General features: G+C 36.9%; 1 protein-coding gene across 1 annotated transcript; it reads left to right on the top strand.

Annotated features, from left to right (window-relative positions):
* Positions 1-6,273: 6,273 nt before the first annotated feature.
* LOC140816904 (zinc finger protein CONSTANS-LIKE 16-like) lies at positions 6,274-8,348 on the top strand. The gene is made up of 2 exons (XM_073176400.1): positions 6,274-7,481; positions 7,847-8,348. Exons 1-2 carry the CDS (start codon positions 6,426-6,428, stop codon positions 8,105-8,107), a joined length of 1,317 nt encoding a protein of 438 aa, XP_073032501.1. The 5' UTR covers positions 6,274-6,425; the 3' UTR covers positions 8,108-8,348.
* Positions 8,349-27,391: the final 19,043 nt, after the last annotated feature.

Consider the following 27,391-nt stretch of genomic DNA (forward strand, 5'->3'; position numbering starts at 1 on the left):
CAAGTGCGACGATGATCAATTCCAAAATGTTGGAAGAAGGAAACAAGAGGTCTAAATTCACCTCCCCAATCAGTTTGTATGGCCTTGATTTTGGTGTCAAATTGGACTTCTACTTGAGTTTTGAATTGAAGAAAAATTCGAAATACCTCAGATTTGGTTTTGAGGAAAAATATCCACGTAAATCTACTATAAGCATCGACAAAGCTAAGATAGTAGCGAAAACCATTGGTGGATATAGTGTGAGACGGTCCCCATACGTCTGAATAAATTAATTGTAATGGTTTGTTATAGCTTGTATTAGAGGAATGAAATGATAAACGATGACTTTTGCCAAGTTCACATGAGGAGCAAAAATTGAAATTGTCATTCCTTGAAAGGGGAACATTACAGTGCTGTAAAATAGACTTGACAGTAGCTAAGGTTGGGTGTCCTAATCTATTGTGCCAGTGGTTAAGTGTGGATGGAGCCACTGTGGGAAGGTCTTGGAGCACTTGATTGGAAGAGGAATGAGCTGAAAAAGATTGAGCTGCGAGGCAAGCTGGTGCAGAGGATGGGAGAGAAACCGATTGTCCAAGGGAGAATCGATAGAGTCCCTCATGTAACGTGCCTTTGAGGAGGAGTTTCCCTGATGTGCGATCCTTCACAGCACAAAAAGTTGGGTGAAATTCAAAGAAAACACCATTATCTGTGGCAAATTTACTAACACTAAGTAAATTTTTGGTAATGAGTGGGACTCGAAGGAGTTGCTTTAAATAAAGGGCACGAGATGATAAAGGAGAATAAAATTGAGAGTTTCCAATGTGAGTGATATGCAAACCTGTCCCATCTCCCATATGAATTTTACCTCCACCATTGTACTCAGATCCAAGGGACAAATTGGAGAGATCATTGGTGACATGATGTGAGGCACCAGAATCTGGAAACCACCATTCATCAGGAACTGTCTCAGATTGTGTCATGGCAGTAGCAGCTGTGGGATTGTGAGCAAAATCAGGACGAGCATGTTGGGTATTGGTAGGGGCAGTCCGATGTTCTTTGTGAGCAGGGACAAATTCTTTGTCAAACCTGTGGTAACATTTCTCAGCTACATGACCAGTGTAGCCACATATTTGGCATGTAGGTCGATTATTGTTGTTTCCGTACCAACCTTTTCTGCCTCCGCGATGAGATCGACCATAACCACGACCTCTTCGATTGGACTGTCCCTGCGAGTAGTTGTAATTCTTTGATTGTGACGCATTGGTATAATTAACAGTGGGAGGAGTCCCTTCAGCATTGATCGTGTATGATTCAATGCGACCTTCATGGGAGAGGAGTAGAGCTCCTACTTCAGAAAATGACAATGTTTCAATACGAGATGTCACGTGCACTACAACAGAGTCATATTCCATTCCCACTCCACCAAGAATATGGAGTATTTGATCGTCTTCAGAGATTAAATGCCCACATGATGCCAATGTATCTACGATACCCTTCATCTTGCTAAGATAATCCTTCATACTGAGATTACCTTTCTTTAAAGTCTGCAATTGAAGCTTGTATTGCATTATACGAGCTTTGGATCGAGTAGCAAAAAGAGTAGAGATCCTTTTCCAGATTTGAGCTGATGTGTGGCAGCCAACCATTTGGCCTTGAACTCCTTCAGTCATGGAGGCTAATAAGAAGGAAAAGAGGAGTTGATCCTGTCTATGCCATGATACATATGCTGGATTCAGTCCTTCCATATGATCGTCATTGAGGACGATTTTGGGTGGAATGAAGGACGATTCATCAATGAAGGAGTCGAGACCCAGACCACGAATACCAGCCAAGATTTGAAGATTCCACAGCAAGAAATTCTCATCACTGAGCTTGACAGAATTAATCTGATTTGCTGGGTTTATTGTAATTGGATTTATGGAGGAATTGGTGAACACGGTGGAGCTTGATCCAAGATTCGAAGTGGCTTCCGCCATAGGCTCTGATACCAAGTTAGGAAAATAAAGAGGAGAGAATTAAGAGAGATATGCTGTGAAAATCTTGTATCTCATTGATTACGTAATGAAGCAATACAAATGTGTTTATATACAATTGTTAAGAATAAACCAAAAAGAATAATAAAGAGATAATATCCTAATCTGTTACAACAGCAAAACAGAAGATGCTTCTTGTATCTTCCAGAAACACTACGGCTGAGATCCTCTACACTCAAGTGCATGATATCACTTGACTAAGTCCAATATAGCCAAGATCATCTTGTTCCGTAGTGACTGCTTGCACTGCTAATAGAGAATCTGATGCTACTTATACATCAGTAAAACCTTTATCATAGGGGAGAAGAATTCCTTCCCGGATCGCTCTTTTGATTATTTATAAAATTTTGTGCTCGCACATGTTTTGTCGTATATAATTTGGATAACAAAAAATCTTGATTAAATATAGCAAAATATGTAGAGGAGACTTGTTAATTAAACCCATCCCATACGTTATTTGGGCTGCATTTATGTGCGGTCCTAGGACATTTATGGCATTCAAGAGCTCCGTTTACAACAAGAGTCACTTTCCCCTACATATATGACTTTCACACCTTCGATCATCAAAAAACTTTTATAACATCGTCTCACAAATCATTTTATGAGATAAATCTCTAACCTCACACAGTCCTCATCGTGTCTGTGATAAATATTATTTTTCATTGTAAATATAGATTGGATCAACTCATCTCGTAAATATACACAAAGCTTCAGACACCTTCAATATTGGTTTCTTTCTAACACACACACACACACACACACACACATATATATATATATCTTTTACTATTTATTAAGTTTAAGCATATTAGAATAACTGTTTTTGGTGTCTTTGGTCTGTTTTTTGGTTTCCCTATTTTGCCCCTATTTGATATCAAAATTACATTTTTGTTTTTTTTTTAATTTCAAAAAACATTTTTGTTTTTATTTTTTTTATTACAATTATTCAAATAGCACTTTAGTACCTCGATAATTTGTCAAATTTCATTTTAGTCCATAAATAATTATAAAAAAAAATTGTACACACACGCACCGCGTGTGCAGAGTAGCTAGTATAAAGAAATAATAAATAATTATTAGAAATTCTCTGCGAGCGGTCAACTTAAGAGCAGGTTATTCCTGAATCCTCACGCCCTCTTGATTTTTATTTAAAAATTTAAAGGCAAAAAATTTATGTAACACGGACTCACGGATCGTATTTTGTGAGACAATATCTTATTTGGGTCATCCATGAAAAAGTATTATTTTTTACTGTGAATATCGGTAGGGTTGACCTATCTCACAGATAAAAATTTGTGAGATCGTCTCACAATAGATCTACTCAAATTTAAATATATGATTATGTTTTTAGTCAGGCGGTTTGTTAAATTTGAAATCTTGATGGTCGGTATTATGTATTATTATATTATTTAATAAAAAAATGCAAATAATAGTTTTTTTCCTATTTGTAAGTAAATTTATAAAGATACGTAAGCATAATAAGTATATTATTGTATATTTTGTATGAGTATGTATCTTAAGTGACATCTTCGTAGATCTATTTTTTGGTTTATTTCATCCTACCTATGCGGGCATTGCCCGTATGAAAAAGGGGTCTTATTGTTTATTACATAATATCGTATTATCCAAAGAGGCAGAATTTGGATTTTTTTATTTAAAAAAAAAGTGTGCGTAGGATTTAAAATGGATGAGGTCTCCACATCATATTTATCAAGTATGATAATTGTCTCTTGAAAAACACAGCAGCATTAATTCAGAAATAACCTCAGCCAAACATTCAATTTTACACTAGTTAAGTCAAAGCAATCAAAATCATAATTTGGTCACTATCTTATCATATCTCGCGACCAATTATTTTCCATAATTAATCCTTTCCGCATTTTATTAGTGATAAACATTGTAGCAAACTAACTAATTATTAAAATAAATTTATAGATAAATTTTTCAAAAAAAGAAGAAGAAAGAAAATCGAATGATTTTGAATGTCTCTCTCTCTCAGTATGAGCATGTGATGGTTGTGGATGCTGCTGAGTGAACTTCCTAGAAGATAATTTTATGACAGAAATGGACACTTTGGTCTGTTCATCTGGACAAAACGGGACCATGCGATTACTTTATTTATTGTGTTGTCATCTTTTATATTACCGACAAAAAATCGTTATATATATATATATATATATATATATATATATATATATATATATATATATATATATAAAAAAAAAAAAATTCAACTTCTGACTTTTTTTTTACTGTATGAAATTATTAATTTTTTTAAAGTAAAAATAACTATTTTTGTTTATTTATCAGTTCTATTTAAGTTTGCTTTACTAAATTTTCTAAGTTTGGTTTCTGTACCATGATTTTAGTTTTTTTGGTTTTTCATCTTATTTAATCGAAGTTCTGACGTGACAATGAAAAATAAAGATGTGACTCCAAACGTTGTTGATTTGTTCAAAATCACATCAACAACTGAACTAAAATAACATAATTTAAAAGTTGATGTACTAAAAATAAAATTTGAAAACTTAATGGATCAAAATTTAGAACTCAAAAACTTATGTGAAAAGGTGTCTTGATTCAATTTTGTGAGAAGAATATTCTATTTGGTTCTTCATAAAAAAAATATTATTTTTCACTTCGAAATATTATTTTTATTAAAAATATAGAAATAGTTGACTTATCTCACGAATAACGATATGTGAATTCGTCTGACAAAATATTTATTTAATCTAAAATTGAACTAGTTAATAGAGAAAAAAATTATTTGCACTTTTTTAATAGTGGAAAGATGTTGTCATTTAGTTATAAAGTGAATCTCTGCACTCAGTATGTGTGCCAAGTTGGGAGGTAAGATTGGTAGAGAAATAAACTAAATAAAAATTTAAAACTATATTTCATTAATATATTCTAATACGTGTGTACTTAATAAAGTCATTAATATTTATCAGGTTTTTTAAATTAATTAATGCTCGAGGAATTTTGTGCATAAAACTTGCGCAGAGTAAAAGATATGTAAAAGTGGAATGAAATAATCCCTCTTTTCAATATACATCGAAAAACTCAATTCTAATGAAATATAAATGACTGGGTCTCATGTAAGTCCGTCTCACAGATCTTAATTTATGAGACGGACCAACCCTACCGATGTTCACAATAAAAAATAATACTTTTAGCATAAAAAGTAATATTTTTTATGAATGACCTAAATAAGATATATGTCTCACAAATACGATCTGTGGGACCGTCTCACATAAGTTTTGCCAACATAAATTAAGGGAACTTTTAGTTACGTTAAGGCTGTTACATGTCGACTATACTCCATGTATGGAATGACATCGTGAAAACTTGGATTATTTACGCTTTCGTATTTGGATTAAAATAGCTAAAATACTGTATCGTGAAAACTAAAAAAATTGTACTAAAATATGACTTCGAAAATTTAGTGAAGAAAAACTCAAAACTAAACAAATTAATGAACAAAAAAAACTATTTTACCTTACATATATACTGAATTTTCCTATTGATCTGATGTCGACACGATTTTCACTTATGCACTGACGTATCATCAATATCCCAAAAAAATTATAATAAAATCGGTAAAATTTAGAAATACAAGACTTACAAAATTTTCACATAATTGGATCAACGTCACATAGACACACAAAAAAGAAGAGAAATATACAAGATGGAAATCACAATTTTTACTACAATTTATTTAATTACTCGGTTTTTTAATTAGTTGCTTCACCCAGCACAATCTCAAAGAAACTTGTAAAATTACATTAGTTTAATCTATCAATACTATTTGATTAGTGACCATAAAAGATTCCAAATTTATCTAATTCTCTTGATTCACATACAGAGATTTTCCTTCCCACTCCCACAAAAAATTTAATCTTGGGCAGCATAAGTTACTGCTGATATTTCTTTTCCGCGAGAGGGGAAGTGTGCTCCAAAGATACAATCCAACAAAAAAGGGCCACCTTATATTATATAAATCAAGAAAATGACATTGTATTTGAGATTGGATCGAAGACTTATTGCCAAAGGGTCCCACCAGAAATCCCATAATCAGAATATTGACCAATCAAAAACCAGACGTTAGGATAAAATTTTCTGTTTCCACCAATAACAGAAGAGATAAGGCCCTCTTGTCAGACCCGAAAGTGCAAACCCCATTTTCTGTCCAAACCTTCAAAAGTGCACCCAAGAAGAGGCTCAGGCTTATAAATATGTTGCAAAAGTGCATGCTGTGGGACCCTTTCCCTGAACCCCACTGAAAATAATGGCACAATTTTTTTGATACATAAATAAATCAAGAAAGTCCACCTAATTTTCTTGCGCATTTTCTTGATTTGATTTGCAGATTTCAATAGAGAAAAATCCGAACACATTCTAGATTTGAACTCTATGAGTTCAGGTAAAAATTTATCCAGCGCCGTTGGCGCAAAATCAGTGAGAGCTTGTGATAATTGTATCAAGAAGAGGGCTCGATGGTATTGCGCAGCTGATGATGCATTCTTGTGCCAATCTTGCGATTCTTCTGTTCATTCGGCGAACACCTTAGCCCGAAGGCACGAGAGGGTTTGCCTCAAAATCGCATCACTAAAATCTTTCGATGCAAAGCTTCGAACTTCTGTGCCATCATGGCATCAAGGCTTCACACGTAAAGCTCGAACACCGAGGCACAAAAAACAGTCGAAGCTCAATTTTTCTGATGAATGCATCGCCAGAATCCAGAACCCGCTTCATCTGGTACCTGAAATCTACGGTGAAGATAACTCGAATGAAGAAAACGAAGAGCAGCTTCTGTATAGGGTTCCGATTTTCGATCCCTTCGTTGCAGAATTATGCAATTCCGGTGATGCTGTGAATATTATCCGTACAGAAAGTATCACACATGTCTTTGGGAATGATCAGTCCAAAGCTTTATCCAATGGTCTGAGCCCAGAAACGAAAAGATTACACGGGTTTCTTCCATCTGAAACGGATCTTGCTGAGTTTGCCGCGGATGTTGAGAGTTTATTGGGTAAAGGTCTGGAAGATGAACTGTTTGATATGGAGGGACTAGGGCTAATGGATTGTGATGATCAAAAGGAGAAAATAAATCGTGATTCATTGGAGATTGAAAGAGTTAAAGTTGAGGAAGAATATATTACAGGTGAGGATTATAATCATGATCAAGTTGGTGTAGAAATTGATTTAAGTAGAGAAACTTTTGAGTTGAATTTCGATTATGATTCTCCAATCACATGTGAAGAAGAGGAAAATAAAGCAACACAAAGTGGAGAGCAGAACTTCATGAACAGTTTTGAGGGGAGTAAAGTTGGTGATGATTTCAAGAAGGTGAATTTCTTAAGGCTTGATTATGAAGGTGTGATGACGACGTGGGACAGTGAAAAGTCACCGTGGACGACCGGAGAAAGGCCGGAAATAGATTTCGGTGACTGTTGGCCTAATTGCATGGTATGGCATTGCATGCTAATTTTATTACTAATTTCCCTTGATCATGTCATTTAATATATATATATGTATGATTCACATATCTCTTATTATAACTTCATCTCCTAGTTTTGGAACAAAAAATTTTAAACCTATATGGAGATATTTACAACAAGCTCTCTCGATGACCATTTTGTTTCAAAATTGCTTCACACCTAGCTACTTCATTCAATCGTTGGATATCAAATCTATTTTGTGGACCATATTGTTAACTTTAATTGGAGGCGGATTTCGAAACAAGCATATATAATACAAAAGGCTCATACACAACACGGTATTTTCATAGCTTTTAACTCACTAATTGACATTTTTGGTACATATTAATGCAGATAACATGCGGAGAAAGGCATGCATATGGAGAAATGGGAATGACGAGTGGGCACGGAGCAGCGATTTTGGATGGAGGGAGAGAAGCCAGGGTGTCCAGGTACAGAGAGAAGCGGCGTACGAGGTTGTTTTCCAAGAAGATAAGGTACGAGGTACGGAAGCTGAACGCTGAGAAGAGACCCCGGATGAAAGGCAGGTTCGTAAAGAGAGCGAATTTCGTGAATCCTGCACCAGTACCACCTTTAATTCCCTTCTCTAAGTAATCAAATAGCTGGAATTATGATCAAATTATATGATCAAAATGCATGTATATATAATTTATTATTTATTTCATTACCTGTTAATCTATCTTGGTACCTACAATGGCTTGTAATGCTGTTTGGACAGATGTTTGTCCGCTTCACTTCTCCAAGAATCTGTAAAGTACTGTGTATCTAACAATTTTGCGTATGTTTCATTAGTTTCAATGTGAGGAAACCCCAATAAGCGTACGAATTTGCATTTCATGAGGTTAATCGTGGTTTTACCTTTTAAGTTGTATGTTTAATATTTCTAATATAATCGTTAATTTGGTACAACCCATGCATTCTTTAGTTTTTTTTTTTTTTTTTTTGTAATTTTAGGAATGCTGATGTAAATGGTTGTTCGTTTAATACCATATAAGAATGCTCCAGTGCCAACTAAGTAGCACCGGCCGAAAAAGATGAAAACAAAAAAATCTAATTTAGCGCACGAAGACCAAACATTATTTAATTACAGGACGAAAATTCAAAAAAGACCAACTTATGGAACTGCTTTTGCAATTTTTCCAATAGAAAAGCATGAACAATGATCAAGACAACACCACCAAACCTTAACAAAGAAAACACATCATAAATTATACATCTAAAAATAATTATATTTTCAGTTTTAAATTTGATTTATTGACATTTCACAAATGTATAATATAAACTTTGAAATTTAAGATCTATAAATAAATATATCAAGTTCTATGAAAATATTTTTGTTTATTTATTTAATAATTAGTATAATTAAATTTAAGTTTGATTTCTTGGTTGCTTAGTATTACTATAGTAATCCGTAAATCACTTATCTTGAAATTTTGACTAGATAATCACTACGTTTAATATTTATAGATAATAATATCTGAAGAGAAATAATAGTTCCAATATTAATTGATATATTTTATTGATTTAAATTATTTCTTTAATATTATTTTTCCTTGTTGATTTAATTGAGTATAATATTTAATGTGATTTTGTCTTTCCATGACAATGAGATAATTATGGAAATATGCTAGATATGATATTTACTAGAATGATTTAATATGATATCAATGTTTAAAAAGAGTTTACTCATAATAAAACTCTTACTTTCCTTGTATATTAGGTTTCCTTGTGGAGGTAGAACTCAACATCTATAAATAAAAGACCAATGACATTATTGAAGCTCTCTCTTCCTCGGTCAATATTTACTCACGTGTGCACGTTCAGAATTTTAGAGAAAATCCTATTCAAAAGACGTGTTGTGTTTGAAGAGTGGTGATCGCGTGTTGCCATGAATGTTGGGAACATCAGCAGACAAAATCTGTGAAGAAGTTGGCTGAAGACTGTTTTCGTGGATTCCCTTTTGGCATCACGTTTTGCTTTCTTGTTTTAGTTTTTATTCTGGTTATTTGTTTTTAGAAAGCGTTTATTTTCTCAACTTCTTGAGGAAATTGATTTTAGTCTTAATCACTAGTGATAGGTTTTTTTGTAAACGATTTGGTTTTCTAGTGATTAATTTTTGTCCTGAGGCACCGCACAAGTATTTAAACTTGTGCAAATTTAATCTAATCATGTCCATCTATTTAATTAAAGTCAATTTGTGTTACAAAATATAATATTCCGCTGTATGTTGTCCGAGATGTTGTAACATCTGGCACAACACTTAATTCTGATAAAACACAAATTCACTATTTTTATTGTTGTTTATATATTTACCCATAACTGTCGAACAATATATTCTTACAAGTGGTATCAGAGCCTACTCTTGATATACTAAGTGTTGATTCTGGTTTTTTGTTTTGTTTGACAGAATTAATCAAATGGACACATCACTTGCAAGCGCAGCACTTCGACCGTCAGTCCTAGATGGTACCAATTACAGCTTATGGAAGGTCAAAATCAGATACTACATAAAATTCATAGATGAACGGGCATGGAATCGTGTCATCAATGGATGGACTTCACCAGTCATGATAGATCAAGAGGATGACAGCTTGCCAAAACCTGAAACTGACTGGACTGCTGATGAAGTGCAAAATTCGAACTACAACTCAAAGGCCTTGAATGATAAATTTACATCGGTTGACATGAACATGTTCAGTTTAATAACAAACTATACTTCTGCTAAAAGTTCATGGGATACTCTCCAAAGACACTATGAAGGTTCTGAAATTGTGCGACGAACCAGATTGAGGATGCTCACTTTCAAATTCGAGATGATGAGGATGGAAGAATCTGAGAACATACTCGATTTCGATCGTCGCCTACGGGAAATTGCTAATGAGGCATTCAGTATTGGAGACCCTATCTCCAATGATCGTTTAGTTAGCAAGGTCCTCTGTTCTCTGCCCGAAATATTCAACATAAATATTTGCACAATAGATGAGGCTAAGGACACTTCTCAGATGGCTTTGGAAGACCTTATCAGTTCACTGCGCACTTTTGAGATGAACGTGGAAATGCAGAAGAAGGGTTGCATTCCAAGCTTCAAATGACTCCTACAATGAACTCCTTCAAATATCCCAAGAAGTCAATGATTCTGATCTCTGCGAGAATTCTATCTCCTTTATCACAAAGAAATTCGGTGTTTACTTGAAAATAATCAGAGATAAGAAGAAGGATGCACAACCATCGAAATTTCCATGTCTTCCACCTCTTGAAAGGCCACAGAGATTTCTACCAAGCAACAATTTCAACCAAGGAATGAAGGCAAAGGACAATCTAATACAAGGAAGTATGATTCGGTACAGTGTAGAGAGTGACAAGGCTTCGGTCATTATGCCAATGAATGTTCTATAAGATTGCGAAAGAATAAAGGCTATAATGTGTCTTTAAGTGATGCAGAATCTGATCTTGAAGAGAAATCTACTGATGAAGATAATCAAACCTCCCTGACTGCATTACTGACAGAAAATATCAGACTGCATGTGAATCCTTTAGGTGTTTGCCTAGGTGTTGCCACACCTGGCCGCAAGATCTGCAAAAATTCAGTGTGCTTAAAATCCACAACTTCTGGAAATTCGACTGCAGATGAGGAATTGGAAGTTGATGATGAAGAGATGACTCTTGAAAGTGTTCAAAAGCTTTATGAAGAGTTGTTTGAGGATTGAACCAAAAGAAACAAGCTTAACTCAACTCTTGTAAAGGAAAACACTGATCTAAAAGCCGTGGTTACGAAACTTGAAGTCATTCTTTGCAAAAAGAATATGGAACTAGGCAAGACGAAGGATGAACTTCAAAAGTGTAACGCCCCAAATTCGATGACTGTCCTCACTGTATGAAGACGAGTCTTTCCAACGTGCTTATGTCCTCACTCACACGCATCCTAGGAAACTTCTCAGGAGGTCACCCATCCCAAAATTGCCCCAAGTCAATCATGCTTAACTTTGGAGTTCTTATGTGATGAACTACCGAAAAGAAGATGCACCTTCGTGGTATGAGTAGTACCAATCAAATCTTTCAAGCTATCTTCAACTGTACAGTCCATTACATTGAACAGTCTCGGAATCCCTCTCCTTCCGGTGTAAGGACGGTTCATTCATGTTTCCTCCACCTAGAAGCCTGCCAGGAGCCGCTCATTGTCCGTGCCACCTCATGGCACCGGCGATCACCCCCCGCCCTCTTCGGCCCCGAGCCTTACATGCCCACCAGCTTCCGCTTGGTTCGTCCCGAACCACACCGTACTCGGAGAGGTCGGCTCTTATACCACTTGTAACACCCCAGATTCGATGACTGTCCTCACTGTATCAAAACGAGTCTTTCCAGCGTGCTTATGTCCTCACTCACACGCACCCTAGGAAACTTCCCAGGAGGTCACACATCCCAAAATTGCCCAAGTCAAGCACGCTTAACTTTGGAGTTCTTATGTGATGAGCTACCGAAAAGAAGATGCACCTTCGTGATATGAGTAGTACCAATCAAATCTTTTAAGCTCTCTTCAACTGTACAGTCCATTACATTGAACAGTCTCGGAATCCCTCTCCTTCCGGTGTAAGAACGGTTCATTCATGTTCTCTCTACCTAGAAGTCTTCCAGGAGCCGCTCATTGTCCGTGCCACCTCATGGCACCGGCGATCACCTCCCGCCCTCTTCGGCCCCGAGCCTCACAAAAAGGCTACTGAAACCGTATCCAAGTTTAATTCAAGCACCTCCAAGCTTGAAATCATTCTTTCAATGGGAAGAGATGACAAGAAGGGTTTAAGGTTCAAAGACAGTGTATATGAAACTGGTGAATCTTCAAAATCCACTGTTTTTGTGAAGGGAAAGACTGAAACACTCACACCATCACAACCTACGCCTTCAACGAACAGCTTTACTCCAAAAAGACAACCTGCTGCACCAATCTCTAAGATGAAAACGCAGGTATGTATGCCATTATTGTTTAAACCTGGACATATCAGGCCTTACTGCTTTAAACTCAGAGATGACCGCATGAATCAAAAGACAAGTCGGATGTTGCCCCGAATGTTATACAACATTTCCCGCGACACCTCTTATCATCGACCTACAGTAAGACAAATTTGGGTATCAAAGGTAAAAACTCATTGTAATGTTGTTTATACTTTATTGAGAACTTACACTTCAAGTCATTGGTACTTTGATAGTGGAAGCTCACGCCACATGACAGGTTCAAGAGAACATCTCATCGATTATGTTGAACAAAATTGATGTAGAGTAACCTATGGAGGGGGGCTAAAGAACAAATTGTTGGAAAGGGTACATTGAACGTTGAAGGACCACCAAAACTCTGCAATGTGCATCATGTTGAAGGATTAAATTCAAATTTTATAAGCATAAGCCAATTGTGTGATGATAATTTTCTTGTTAAGTTCGATAAACATACTTGTGAAGTATTTGATGAAACTAACATGTGCATTATGACAGGTACAAGGTTTTCGGATAATTGCTATCAAATAGGTGAAGAAATTTCATGCAAGTATGTGCAAATCACCGAACTTGACCTTTGGCATCAAAAACTCGGACATTCAAATTTCAAAACCTTGAAGAACTTGAGTAAGTACAATGCAGTAAGAGGTATGCCTAATTTTTTATCTGGTATACCATATGTGTGCGGAGATTGTCAAAAAGGAGAAAGCTTTGGAGGTAAGAAGTATTCTTTTATGTGCGTTGATGATTTCTCACGATATTCATGGATAAGTTTCATTAGGAAGAAATTGGACACTTTTGATGTGATTAAACAATTGGTCACAAGAATCACAAACTTCCATAATTTAAAGGTGAGGAGGATCAGAACTGATCATGGTAAGGAATTTGAAAACTCTTTATTCTCATCCTTTTGTGACAAGAAGGGATCTCACATGAATTTTCAGCACCAAAAACCCCACGACAAAATGACATTGCCGAACGTAAGAACAGGACTTTGCAAGAAATGGAAAGGGTGATGCTAGCTTCAAAGAATATTTCCAAGCGTTTTTGGGCAGAAGCCCTTAATACAACATGTCATATTTTGAATAGGGTCTATTTAAGAAGTGGTTCAACCATGACTTCTTTTGAAATCATCATGGGAAAGAAACCTAATCTTAAATACTTTCATGTTTTTGGTTGTGTTTGTTACACTTTGAATGACAGGGATCAACTTGCAAAGTTTGATTCAAAGAGTGATAAGTGTTTGTTTTTGGGATACGCCACTAATAATCGAGCTTATCGCATGTTTAATTTAAGAAATAGGACTATTATTGAATCCATTAATGTTGTTTTTTATGATTGTGCAGATCTCAAGAATAAAACTGTTGAAGATGACGTTGAAGACCTTCTGGATAATCCAATTTCACAGGAAAATGCAGATGTTGTCCCAGGTGTTGCAACATCTGACACAACATGTGACACTGAAGTCACTGAATTTGAAGAAATGCATAGTGATGATGCAGTAGATAATGGACCGTGTATTCCAAGCAAAATCCAGAAGAACCATCCATCATCTCAAATAATTGGAAATGCGCGTGAAGATGTACAAACTCGAAAGAAAGAGAAAGTGAATTACCGAAAAATGGCTGGACTTATAAGCATGAGCTCTACATACTCACATGTTAGATTTTCATGTTTTATATCCAATATTGAGCCTAAGAATGTTGATGAAGCTTTAAAAGATGAATTTTGGATTAATACTGTAATGCTCGGTTACTCGTACAAATGATTATAACACGTTTATGTCGTTTATTTTGTAGTTAATTACCTTATTAGATTTCACGTGATGATTGAAGTATCAATATTGAGATTGAACATGACTTTTATATTGTTTATGGTGCATTGAGAATGAATAAATGTCAAAATAGTGATGGTAAGATGTGTACATAGAAATAGTGTTATGAAGTTGGTAGGAAATGAGATGTAGATATGGTAGTTTTAACGGGTTTTAGCATAATGATTTGAATATTGATCCAAATTGTGTGAGGCATTAACCATTAGAAAGCTAAGATATAATGCTACAACTTTCACGTTTTGGGTTTTGTCCAAATCATTGTGGAAGACAAGCCAAAAGCGCCCCGAAGTGAGTTGTGTGTATCGTCACTCCTACAATGACACATGTTAGGAGAATGGGCATAACCTTTTACTCAGACCTCCAAATGACCTGAAACCAGTGGGAGATTCAAGCCAAGACATAGAGCTACAACTTCCTAGTTTACCACTTTTCCAGATTATGAACGGAAGAAACGTTTCTGGAGCGATCTTTGACGAAGTAGTGCGCAGAGGCAGAACAGGTGGCGCCCGAGCGGTAAGATTTTACCGCCCGAGCGCCGGTACTTTACAAGCTCACCAATTTTACAGAACATATGGCGCCCGAGCGGTAGAATATGACCGCCCGAGCGCCAGTGCACGAAAATTTTACCTCTTGGACAGAACATTCCGCGCTCGAGCGGTAGAAAACTACCGCCCGAGTGCCGCCTAACATATAAGAAGATAAGTTACGGGTTTCTAAACCATTCCATCAGCTCCTCTTCCCCTTTTTCACAGAAAACTCGAATTTCTGAGCCATTGTATCAGTTCTTTCCCCTTTCCTTCACAGCAAGGCAACAAAGAAAAACTTAGAATCTTCTCCAAAGAGCTTCTTTCTTCATTTCCTTCATCATTTTGAAGATAGATCTTAGTACTCCACCTCAAGAACATCATATAGGTGTAAGTTTTCTTCCTTTTTAGTTATCCTACATGTATAGGAGTGATTTTCAGCTAGTTTATACAATAGTGACTGAATTATTGGTATATTTGACAGTATAGGAGCGTGAAATACCGTCTCAAACCAGTGTTCTTAAGCTTGGACTGTAAGTTGGCATGTTCTTGAAGTAATACATGAGTAATATTATGAATTTCAAATGCTTCCCATTGTCTATTGATATATGTACATTGTTAGTATGTTTATTGATGAAAACATAGCACCATATTCCATTGTTATGTATTAAATATGTAAGGAACTCATGAATATTGATGACGGGTGCTATGTTATGAACATGAACATGAACATTGAAAGAAAAATGACTGATTTTACATGATATAGAGCTTGTTGACATCATGGGTGGTTTTAAGTCCACCAAAGCTATTGGCCAATATATGTTCATGGGGCGTGGGGTTGCCAAAGGTTGCTCCCTGACGTCCAACACAGTAGTAGCTATATAATAAAGCAAGCACAGTAGTACAGGTCAACTAATGAGGCTCAAGTACAAAATGAACATTGAATATATGCTACGGTATGACATGTTTTTAAGATTCATTATTGATCACGACTTGATATGTATGTTCCTTCGAAGTATATTGATACGTACAAGTGCCAACTTATTGAGTTTTATAAACTCACGTAGCTCTGTTACAGGATCAGGTAGTGAAGATGCCTAGGATGCCGGTTCGCCAATGGATGCTAGTGACGTGCCCTACCTCGACAAGAACCGGGACTTCTTATTGTATAGCTTCCGCATATGTATTGTAGTAAATTTTATATGAGGGTTTGAAACAAGTTCTATGTTATGTATGATGATACAAAGTATGTTGGTATATGAGAATATGTTTATAAATGTGTATGAATAGTATTGCTTGAGTTTTGGTGTATACAAAATATAGGGACATCATGCCAAAATTTTTACAAACCGTCAAAGTGATGCCCCTTGTTGATTTGATTCATAATATAGTTATATCATTCAAATCCTATTTTGATTATGGTAATTATGCTAAGTATAGAGTAAGGGTGTGACATTTTTATGGTATCAGAGCCCACGGTTCTTTGACAGGGAAGACACTGCACTTCATCCACATGGAGAACTCGGCAAGTAAGTATCATTGTATTCCATAGTTTATGCTAAGTTATGTGTTTCTACGTGCCCTACATGTAGGTTAAGATAAGCAACGATGCCACCGAAACGTAAAGTACATGAGGGAGAGTCATCTAAGGGCAAGGCCCCAGCAGTCGAAGGTGAAGGTAGTGCGCCACGACCTGTAGATGACTTCGCCCAATTACTCCAACAACAAGCAAAGGTCCATGGTGAACAAATCCAGCAGCTACTGGAGATGCAACGGACTACTCATGAACAGGCACAAGCTCAAGCCATAGTACACAGACATGTGCCTGTTCAGACAGACGTATATGATCGGTTTCGACATTTGAATCCTCCGGAATTCATGGGAAGCACCGATCCTGCAGTAGCAGAAGAGTGGATTAAGTCATTGGAGTCCATCTTCCCCTACCTTCATATGGATGATGCTGACCAAGTGACTTGTGCCATCTTTCTCTTAACAAAACATGCAAGAATATGGTGGGAAAGTGCAAAAGTGGCATTACCGGTTGGACCACTGACATGGGGAACTTTCAAAACCGTGTTTTACAACAAGTATTTCAGTAAAGACGTACGAGCTAAGAAAGCCAGCGACTTCCTTAACCTGAAGCAAGGAACTATGGCAATGACAGAATACATACAACAATTTGAGGCCGGAGTCCAATATGTACCATATATTGCACAAGATGACACCAGTAAGGGCGAACATTTCATGCGAGGACTTCGCTCGGAAATTAAAAGAGATGTACGAATGTCGAAAGTTGCTACGTATGGGGAGATAGTAGAAAGAGCACTTATGGCAGAACAAGATGAACATGACATTGACAGGGACAGGCAACAACGAAGGCAGCAGTACTTTCAGAAGAGCCAAGGACCGGGACAAGGCAAAAAGACTGATAGCAGGGGTACTAGACCAGAGGAACCCCGTGGCAAGGGTCCCCCTCCACGTAAAGAACAGGACAGGCCACCTTGTCCTAAATGTGGCAAACTCCATGGCGGGGAGTGTATGCAGGGTTCTAATGTCTGTTATCGTTGCAAGAAGCCAGGACATCTCGCTAAGAATTGTCCAGGAAGTTCTGAGAAAGTACAGGGACGCCTTTTCTCCATGACCAAAGAAGAAGTGGATGCGGATACATCGATGATCACCGGTATGTTCTTGATTTCTGGTATTACTGCTATTGTTTTACTAGATTCAGGAGCCACACATTCCTTTATTTCGGAATCATTTGTAAAGAGACTGGGCATTACAGCAAGTACACTAGAGACACAACTCGCCATAGCCTTACCTTCCGGGCAAGAATTACAGACAGATCAGATTGTGCGAGGATGTCCAATATATGTCCAAGGCCATCAGATTTATGCTGAATTGATTGTTTTGAAAATGAACGATTTTGATGTGATATTGGGAATGGATTGGCTCTCGAAGTACAGAGTTAATATTGACTGTGGCCTGAAGATGATCAAGTTTGCACCAGTAAGAGCTGAACCATTCACAGTAGCAAGTGCAGGTATATCCTTACCTCTTCGGATAATCTCTTGTATGAAGGTTTGTAAATTATTACAGAAGGGGTGTGAAGGATATTTAGCATCTGTTTTAGTTATTGATCCACCAGTTCGTGAATTAAAAGATACAGATGTTGTTTGTGAGTTTCCAGAAGTGTTTCCTGATGATGTAACAGGCTTACCCCCAGATAGAGAGATCGAATTTGTAATCGATGTTGTGGCAGGAACTCATCCGATCTCAAAAGCTCCTTATCGATTAGCTCCTACAGAAATGAAAGAATTAAAAGAACAGTTACAGGAGTTGCTTGATAAAGGGTTTATTAGACCGAGCTTTTCACCGTGGGGTGCACCTGTTTTGTTTGTTAAAAAGAAAGACGGTACCCTCCGTCTGTGTATCGATTATAAGGAGTTGAACAAAGTGACAATCAAGAATAAGTATCCACTCCCCAGAATTGATGATTTGTTTGATCAATTAAAAGGAGTTGCCATCTTTTCGAAGATTGATTTACGATCAGGCTATCATCAATTAAAAGTGAAGTCAGATGATATTTCTAAGACTGCCTTCCGAACCAGGTACGGGCATTATGAATTTCTTGTAATGCCATTTGGACTAACAAATGCACCAGCTGCTTTCATGGATTTAATGAACAGAATTTTCAAGCCATTTCTAGACAAGTTCGTGATTGTGTTTATAGATGATATTCTCATCTACTCACGAACTGTAGAGGAGCATCGAGAACATTTGCAATTAGTTTTGCAAACTTTGAAAGATAAACATTTGTATGCCAAATGGAAGAAATGTGAATTTTGGCTTGAACAAGTATCATTCTTAGGCCATATTATCTCAAAAGAAGGCATATCAGTGGATCCAAGCAAGATTGAAGCTGTTAATAACTGGCTACGACCTACCACTGTTACCGAGGTACGCAGTTTCCTTGGGCTAGCTGGTTATTACCGTCGGTTTATAGCGGGATTTTCTAAGATAGCATTGCCTTTGACTGCTTTAACTCGAAAGAATGTGAGATTTGTATGGGACGAAGCATGTGATCGCAGTTTTCAAGAGTTAAAGGCAAAATTGACTTCAGCACCGGTCCTTACTATTCCAGAAGGATCAGGAGATTTTGTAGTGTACAGTGATGCTTCAAAACAAGGTTTAGGAGCAGTCTTGATGCAACACGGGAAGGTGATTGCTTATGCCTCTAGGCAATTGAAAGAATATGAAAAGAACTATCCCCCACATGATTTAGAACTGGCAGCAGTGGTATTTGCGTTAAAAATTTGGCGCCATTATCTGTATGGCGAACGGTGTGAAATTTACACGGACCACAAGAGTCTGAAATATTTATTCACGCAAAAGGAACTGAATATGAGACAACGACGTTGGTTGGAATTGGTGAAGGATTACGATTGTGTTATTAACTATCATCCAGGTAAAGCTAATGTTGTTGCAGATGCGTTAAGTTGAAAGTCCAGTTCTATTGCTGCAATGCAAGTACAAGAACAAATCCTATGGGATTTGCAGAACTTGAAACTTGATGTTATTCCAAAGGGAGCTGCAATTCATCTATCATCTCTTATGGTTCGACCAACGCTTGCAGACAGGATTAAGGTCGAACAAAACACAGATAATGAATTACAACAATTGAGGCAGCGAGATGAAGAAAAAGGAAATTTGAATTTTGAATTGAATGGGGAAGGAATATGGACATATCGAGGGAGACTGTGTGTACCAAAACATGGAACGACCAGAACCGAAATTCTTATTGATGCTCATGCTACTCCCTATTCGATCCATCCAGGAGGCACAAAAATGTACAAGGATTTGAAACCATTATTTTGGTGGTCAGGTATGAAAAAGGACATTGCTCAATTTGTTGCACAATGTCTAACTTGTCAACAGGTCAAGATTGAACATCAAAGACCAGCAGGACTTCTGAAACCACTACCCATTCCTGAATGGAAATGGGAGCATATTACAATGGATTTCATCCTTGGTTTGCCAAGAACACAAAGAGGATTCAATGCTATATGGGTTATTGTGGATCGACTTACAAAATCAGCTCACTTTCTTCCGGTGAAGACCACATACACGATGAATCAATATGCTGAAGAATACATCAAGGAGATAGTGAGGCTTCATGGTATCCCAGTGTCCATTGTATCAGATAGAGATCCAAAATTTACATCTGCATTTTGGAAAAGCTTGCATCATGCTATGGGAACTCGATTGTCATTCAGCACAGCATTCCACCCTCAAACTGATGGACAATCAGAACGAGTGAATCAGATCTTAGAAGATATGTTGAGGGCATGTACTATTGACTTCCCAGGTAGTTGGGACAGTAAACTACCGTTGGCTGAGTTTACATATAACAATAGCTATCAGTCAAGCATTGGAATGGCACCATATACTGCATTATATGGTAGAAAATTTCGATCTCCAGTACATTGAGATGAAATAGGAGAAAGGAAATTGTTAGGCCCTGAATTGGTATAACAGACAGCTGAATTGGTAACCAAGATCAGAGAAAGAATGCACACTGCCCAGAGTCGACAGAAAAGCTATGCTGATGTGCGACGTCGTCGATTGGAATTTCAGGGTGGTGACCATGTATTTGTAAAGATATCACCATTGAAGGGCATTTTGCGTTTTGGTAAGAAGGGAAAATTGAGTCCAAGATATATCGGTCCATTTGAAATCTTGGAAAGAATATGAGACAGAGCCTACCGAGTTGCTTTACCTCCGAACTTGTCAAATGTTCATAATGTTTTTCACGTTTCCTTGTTACGAAAGTATTTGGCTAATCCTTCTCATGTTCTTCATTACGAACCATTAGAGCTTGCATCGAATCTGTAATGCCCGAGAATTTAATTACCGTAATCTGAAATGAATTGAGTATGATTACCGTAATTGATAATTAATCTGGAATGATTATTGAAGTAATTGAGATAATTATAGACGGAACGTATCGAACCAGAACACATAAGAAAGGTGTAAATTATGTGTGCAAATTTATGTGTTGACGCACATGCGCAATCAAGAGTGGCGCACATGCGCGAGAATCACAGTAAGGTTGGCGCACATGCGCGAAGACATGCGCGCATATGCGCGACACCTCCAGAAGCCTTGGCGCATATGCGCGAGAAGAGTGGCGCATATGCGCGGGTACTGTTCGCCGAGACCAGTAGGTCTCGCGCATATGCGCGGGTTATATCGCGCATATGCGCGAGAGGTTTTGTGGCACATCTTGAGAAAGACACGTATCCATTATGCATGCAATATATATATATATATAAGTGTACAATTGATTCTTACTCAGCAACTTCAGAAGAAAGAAACGAAAGTTATTTTCCAAATTCTATCGAAGCTTCAAATTGGGATTTAGCAAGATTTGAGTATACGATTTTAAATCCGGCTTCAGTACCGTGTTCCTAGTGACGACAGCTACAATTGGACGTAAGTTTTATTACGTTTAGACATGTTTTGAATTTATGATATTGTCAGAATTGAATATGAATCAGATATGGTGTTTCTGCTACCGTAGACATTATAGAATTGAAGTCAGATTAAAGAACAGACTGTTTCTGTAATTGTTATGATTTTTGAAAGTTATTGACTGAGATTCTATATCAGAATTGTGTTAATATTCAGAGTATGAATTATGTGGGCACAGATTATGAGTTCAGTATTATATTTGTGATTTTCAGATGGACGGGGTTATTCAGATTGTATTGTTATGTCGTCGAAACATCAGTTGATTTAGATTAATCAGATTTCGATATGATTCAGATTGTATTGTGATATCGATGATATGAATCAGATTATATCTTGTTCAGATATTGATCAGATTGTATACTGAGTTGGGTATTGATCAGAACAGATTGTGAATTGAGCTACACATTGATACAGTGTATTTGATTTTGTCATTTCAGATCGGATATGGACAGACTGAACTTCGAGACTTCGTCTTCCTCAGACGGGGACGACAAAGGTATAATTCATGTGATATTCGGGAAGAAACAACTCAATTGAGATCACCATTTGAGTTGCCCAATAAATCACATACTATATTCTTGTTTATAGAATTGTTTATAGTAACTTGTATGCAAATCTTGCTATGCTTTGTTTACAGATCATGTTGCATTGCATTAAGAGGATTATGATTGTTTACAGATTGTGTATTCATGCATTAAGATAGGAAAGTCTGCGAGATCATCCAGACTTCTAGACGTTCGGCGATATCACAGCTTAGGGGAAGATCACCTCCCTTATTGTAGATGCGGATACAGATCAGGCCGAAGTCTAGGAATAAGACGTACAACACCTCGATTGGTAGGGTAGGTGACAGACAGTGACGTCTTATTCACCCCGGGATCCCTAGAGTTATAGATCGAGTCAAGTCTAGACATGATTTGATTAGAACTTCATGCTTATATGGATGTGGCTCCTAGATCATGGGACCCATCGTTATTGCTTTCAGTTGTGCTAGAATGTTGTATAATTTAGATTGTTTATATGCATGTTTATCTGATTTGAGTTGCATTCTTATTTGATTTATTTCATAGAGTATGAAATATATTGTGTTTATACATGATCGCATGTTTTATGAGTTAGTTTGTTTATATACATGCTTACCATGTTTTATACTGGGATTTATTCTCACCGGAGTTATCCGGCTGTTGTCTTGTTTTGTATGTGTGCATGACAACAGGTGGGGCTGGATCAGGGTCGAGATGACGATGAGAGAAGACGAGTTAGCGTGGTGATTCCGGACTTGTAACAGACTTGGTTTATTACTTGAATTTAGTAATTGAACCGTAGACTTAGGTTGTACAGTATTATACTTTTCTACTGAACTGTAGTTTTTATACAGAGATGTATATTGTTTAGATTCCATTACCTTCCGCAGTTATAATTTAAAAAGAAAAATTTTTAGACCCTGTTTTATCTTAATTGATAATTAAACCCCAAAAAGATGATTAAGAAGATGATTAGCGTCCGGGTCCCCACAGAATCTCTCATATGAAGAACGACCGGTCCAAATCCTTGACAGGGAATCAAAAGTGTTACGAGGCAAGGAAATACCCTTGGTGAAATTGTTATGGCGTAATCATGCAATTGAAGAAGCAACTTGGGAGCGAGAAGACGAGATCCAACAGAGATATCCTGAACTATATGGTACGTCAAATTTCGAGGGCGAAATTCTTTGAAGGAGGGGAGAATTGTAATGCCCGGTTACTCGTACAAATGATTATAACACGTTTATGTCGCTTATTTTGTAGTTAATTACCTTATTAGATTTCACGTGATGATTGAAGTATCAATATTGAGATTGAACATGACTTTTATATTGTTTATGGTGCATTGAGAATGAATAAATGTCAAAATAGTGATGGTAAGATGTGTACATAGAAATAGTGTTATGAAGTTGGTAGGAAATGAGATGTAGATATGGTAGTTTTTACGGATTTTAGCATAATGATTTGAATATTGATCCAAATTGTGTGAGGCCTTAACCATTAGAAAGCTAAGATATAATGCTACAACTTTCACGTTTTGGGTTTTGTCCAAATCATTGTGGAAGACAAGCCAAAAGCGCCCCGAAGTGAGTTGTGTGTATCGTCACTCCTACAATGACACATGTTAGGAGAATGGGCATAACTTTTTACTCAGACCTCCAAATGACCTGAAATTAGTGGGAGATTCAAGCCAAGACATAGATCTACAACTTCCTAGTTTACCACGTTTCCAGATTATGAACGGAAGAGACGTTTCTGGAGCGATCTTTGACGAAGTAGTGCGCAGAGGCAGAACAGGTGGCGCCCGAGCGGTAAGATTTTACCGCCCGAGCGCCGGTACTTTACAAGCTCACCAATTTTACAGAACATATGGCGTCCGAGCGGTAGAATATGACCGCCCGAGCGCCAGTGCACGAAAATTTTACCTCTTGGACAGAACATTCCGCGCTCGAGCGGTAGAAAACTACCGCCCGAGCGCCGCCTAATATATATGAAGATAAGTTTCGAATTTCTGAGCCATTGTATCAGTTCTTTCCCCTTTCCTTCACAGCAAGGCACGAAAGAAAAACTTAGAATCTTCTCCAAAGAGCTTCTTTCTTCATTTCCTTCATCATTTTGAAGATAGATCTTAGTACTCCACCTCAAGAACATCATATAGGTGTAAGTTTTCTTCCTTTTTAGTTATCCTACATGTATAGGAATGATTTTCAGCTAGTTTATACAATAGTGACTGAATTATTGGTATATTTGACAGTATAGGAGCGTGAAACACCGTCTCAAACCAGTGTTCTTAAGCTTGGACTGTAAGTTGGCATGTTCTTGAAGTAATACATGAGTAATATTATGAATTTCAAATGCTTCCCATTGTCTATTGATATATGTACATTGTTAGTATGTTTATTGATGAAAACATAGCACCATATTCCATTGTTATGTATTAAATATGTAAGGAACTCATGAATATTGATGACGGGTGCTATGTTATGAACATGAACATGAACATTGAAAGAAAAAGGACTGATTTTACATGATATAGAGCTTGTTGACATCATGGGTGGTTTTAAGTCCACCAAAGCTATTGGCCAATATATGTTCATGGGGCGTGGGGTTGCCAAAGGTTGCTCCCTGACGTCCAACACAGTAGTAACTATATAATAAAGCAAGCACAGTAGTACAGGTCAACTAATGAGGCTCAAGTACAAAATGAACATTGAATATATGCTACGGTATGACATGTTTTTAAGATTCATTATTGATCACGACTTGATATGTATGTTCCTTCGAAGCATATTGATACGTACAAGTGCCAACTTATTGAGTTTTATAAACTCACGTAGCTCATGTGTTACAGGATCAGGTAGTGAAGATGCCTAGGATGCCGGTTCGCCAATGGATGCTAGTGACGTGCCCTACCTCGACAAGAACCGGGACTTCTTATTGTATAGCTTCCGCATATGTATTGTAGTAAATTTTATATGAGGGTTTGAAACAAGTTCTATGTTATGTATGATGATACAAAGTATGTTGGTATATGAGAATATGTTTATAAATGTGTATGAATAGTATTGCTTGAGTTTTGGTGTATACAAAATATAGGGACATCATGCCAAAATTTTTACAAACCGTCAAAGTGATGCCCCTTGTTGATTTGATTCATAATATAGTTATATCATTCAAATCCTATTTTGACTATGGTAATTATGCTAAGTATAGAGTAAGGGTGTGACAAATACAATGCATGATGAGCTTGAGCAATTTGTTTCAAAATGATGTATGGAACTTGGTTCCACCTCCTGACCATGGTAACATAATTGGTACAAAATGGATTTTCAAAAATAAAACCGATGAGTCAGGAAACATCATTAGAAACAAAACAAGATTGGTTTCTCAAGGGTATACACATGTTGATGTGGTTGATTTTGATGAGACCTTTGCTCCTGTAGCTCGTATTGAGTCTGTCAGACTATTGCTAGCCATTGCATGCTACATAAAAATCAAACTTTTTCAAATGGATGTCAAAAGTGCATTTTTAAATGGAATTTTGATTGAGGAAGTGTATGTTAGACAACCTAAGGGTTTTGAGGATCCACACCATTTGGATCATGTTTACAAATTGAGGAAGGAACTTTATGGTTTGAAGCAAGCATCATGTGCATGGTATAGGAGATTAACAGAATATCTACTTGAAATTGGCTTCAAACGAGGTGAGGTAGACAAAACTCTTTTTATTCAAAAGTCCAAAGGAGAGATCCTTATTTGTCAAATCTATGTTGATGATATCATTTTCGGTTCTTCATCCCAAAAGCATGCTAATGATTTTGTCGAATGCATGTCTACTACGTTTGAAATGAGCATGGTTGGTGACTTACATTTTCTTCTTGGCTTACAAATCAAACAAATGCATGATGACATATTTTTATGCCAAAGTAAGTATGCCAAAAATCTTATAAAGAAATTTGCTAATGAGAATACCAAGCACATGAAGACACCTATGGGCTCAAATGAAAAATTATCCAAAGACGATGCTGCCGAAAATGTTGACAACACCCTATATCGCAGCATCATAGGAATCGCTTGTACTTGACTGCTAGTCGTCCTGACTTAATGTTTAGTTTTTGTTTATGTACTAAATACCAATCTAACCCTAAGATTTCTCACTTAAAAGCCGTAAAACATATCCTACGATACGTAGCTGGAACCATTGACTTAGGATTGTGGTACACACACGAAACCAACTATAATCTAGTAGGATTTTCTGATGCTGATTGGGCAGGGGATTTGGATGACAGAAAAAGTACCTCTGGAGGTTGCTTTTACCTTGGAAATAACTTGATATCATGGCATAGTAGAAAACAGAACTGTGTTTCACTTTTAACTGCTGAATCCGAATATGTGGCAGCAAGAAGTGGTTGCACACAACTCTTGTGTATGAATCAGATGATAGAAGACTATGGTCTTAAGAGTGAACCCTTTGTGGTGTACTATGACAATTCTAGTGCAATAAACATTTCAAAAAATCTGATACAACACTCTCGTACTAAACACATTGACATCCGTCACCACTTTATTAAAGATCTAGTAGAAAAATGATTGATTCGAATGGAATTTGTTGATTCCAATAACCAAATTGTCGACATATTCACCAAAACATTAGACTTTGAGGGGTTTTCCAACCTTAGGAAATCTATCATCATGTGTTCTGTCTGGTCATTCATAGATGTTGTCTCAGATATTACAACATCTCGGACAACATCTAATATGCATGTGCATTTTTACGACTTAGACATTCTACATTTTCATGCATTTTGTGATATGATGTGTTGGAATAATGCTGCTCATTCTTCTGTTACACTTACAATTCCTTATTCTAGTTTTTTTAACACACTTGGACATGCAAAATATTGTAATCAAGCATAATCATGTACATCATGAGTTTGTCCCATGTGAAAGGGGATTTGAGTAGAATGACAATATTTCTAAACATGCTCTTTATCAGAAGAAAATATGGGAAAAATTACCTAAAAGAGTCCAATGAAGACTGTGCTTTTAGTGTGAGAGCTACCTTTTCTGAATTTCATACAGAAGGTAAAATAGAAAAAATCGGAAAAAGCTGCCTAGAGGAGTCCAAAAGAAGACCGTTCTTCTAATGTGGGAGCTACCTCTTCTATGATCTGAAAATGGTTAAGTCCCTAAAGTGTGAGGAAAATTCAAAAACATTTTTTTTGAATTGGACATGTTGCCGAAGATGTAACCAACATTTGTGACAACACCTCATATGTAAACATATCTCATACTTGTTTCATGTTTTTATTTCCGTTACATTCTGTTATTAGGCATAAATAAGTCATGCATAAACATATCATAGTGAATACTGCTGTGCCAGAAGGACATAAATACTTCAACAAAGTAAAGTTCGGTGAAGATCCAGACTTTGCGAAAATCTCTAATTTATGTGACCATTGATGTCTAGTGGGGCTAAAAT

Source organism: Primulina eburnea, chromosome 16 (genome assembly GCF_022965805.1).
Source record: "Primulina eburnea isolate SZY01 chromosome 16, ASM2296580v1, whole genome shotgun sequence".
Classification (NCBI taxonomy): domain Eukaryota; kingdom Viridiplantae; phylum Streptophyta; class Magnoliopsida; order Lamiales; family Gesneriaceae; genus Primulina; species Primulina eburnea.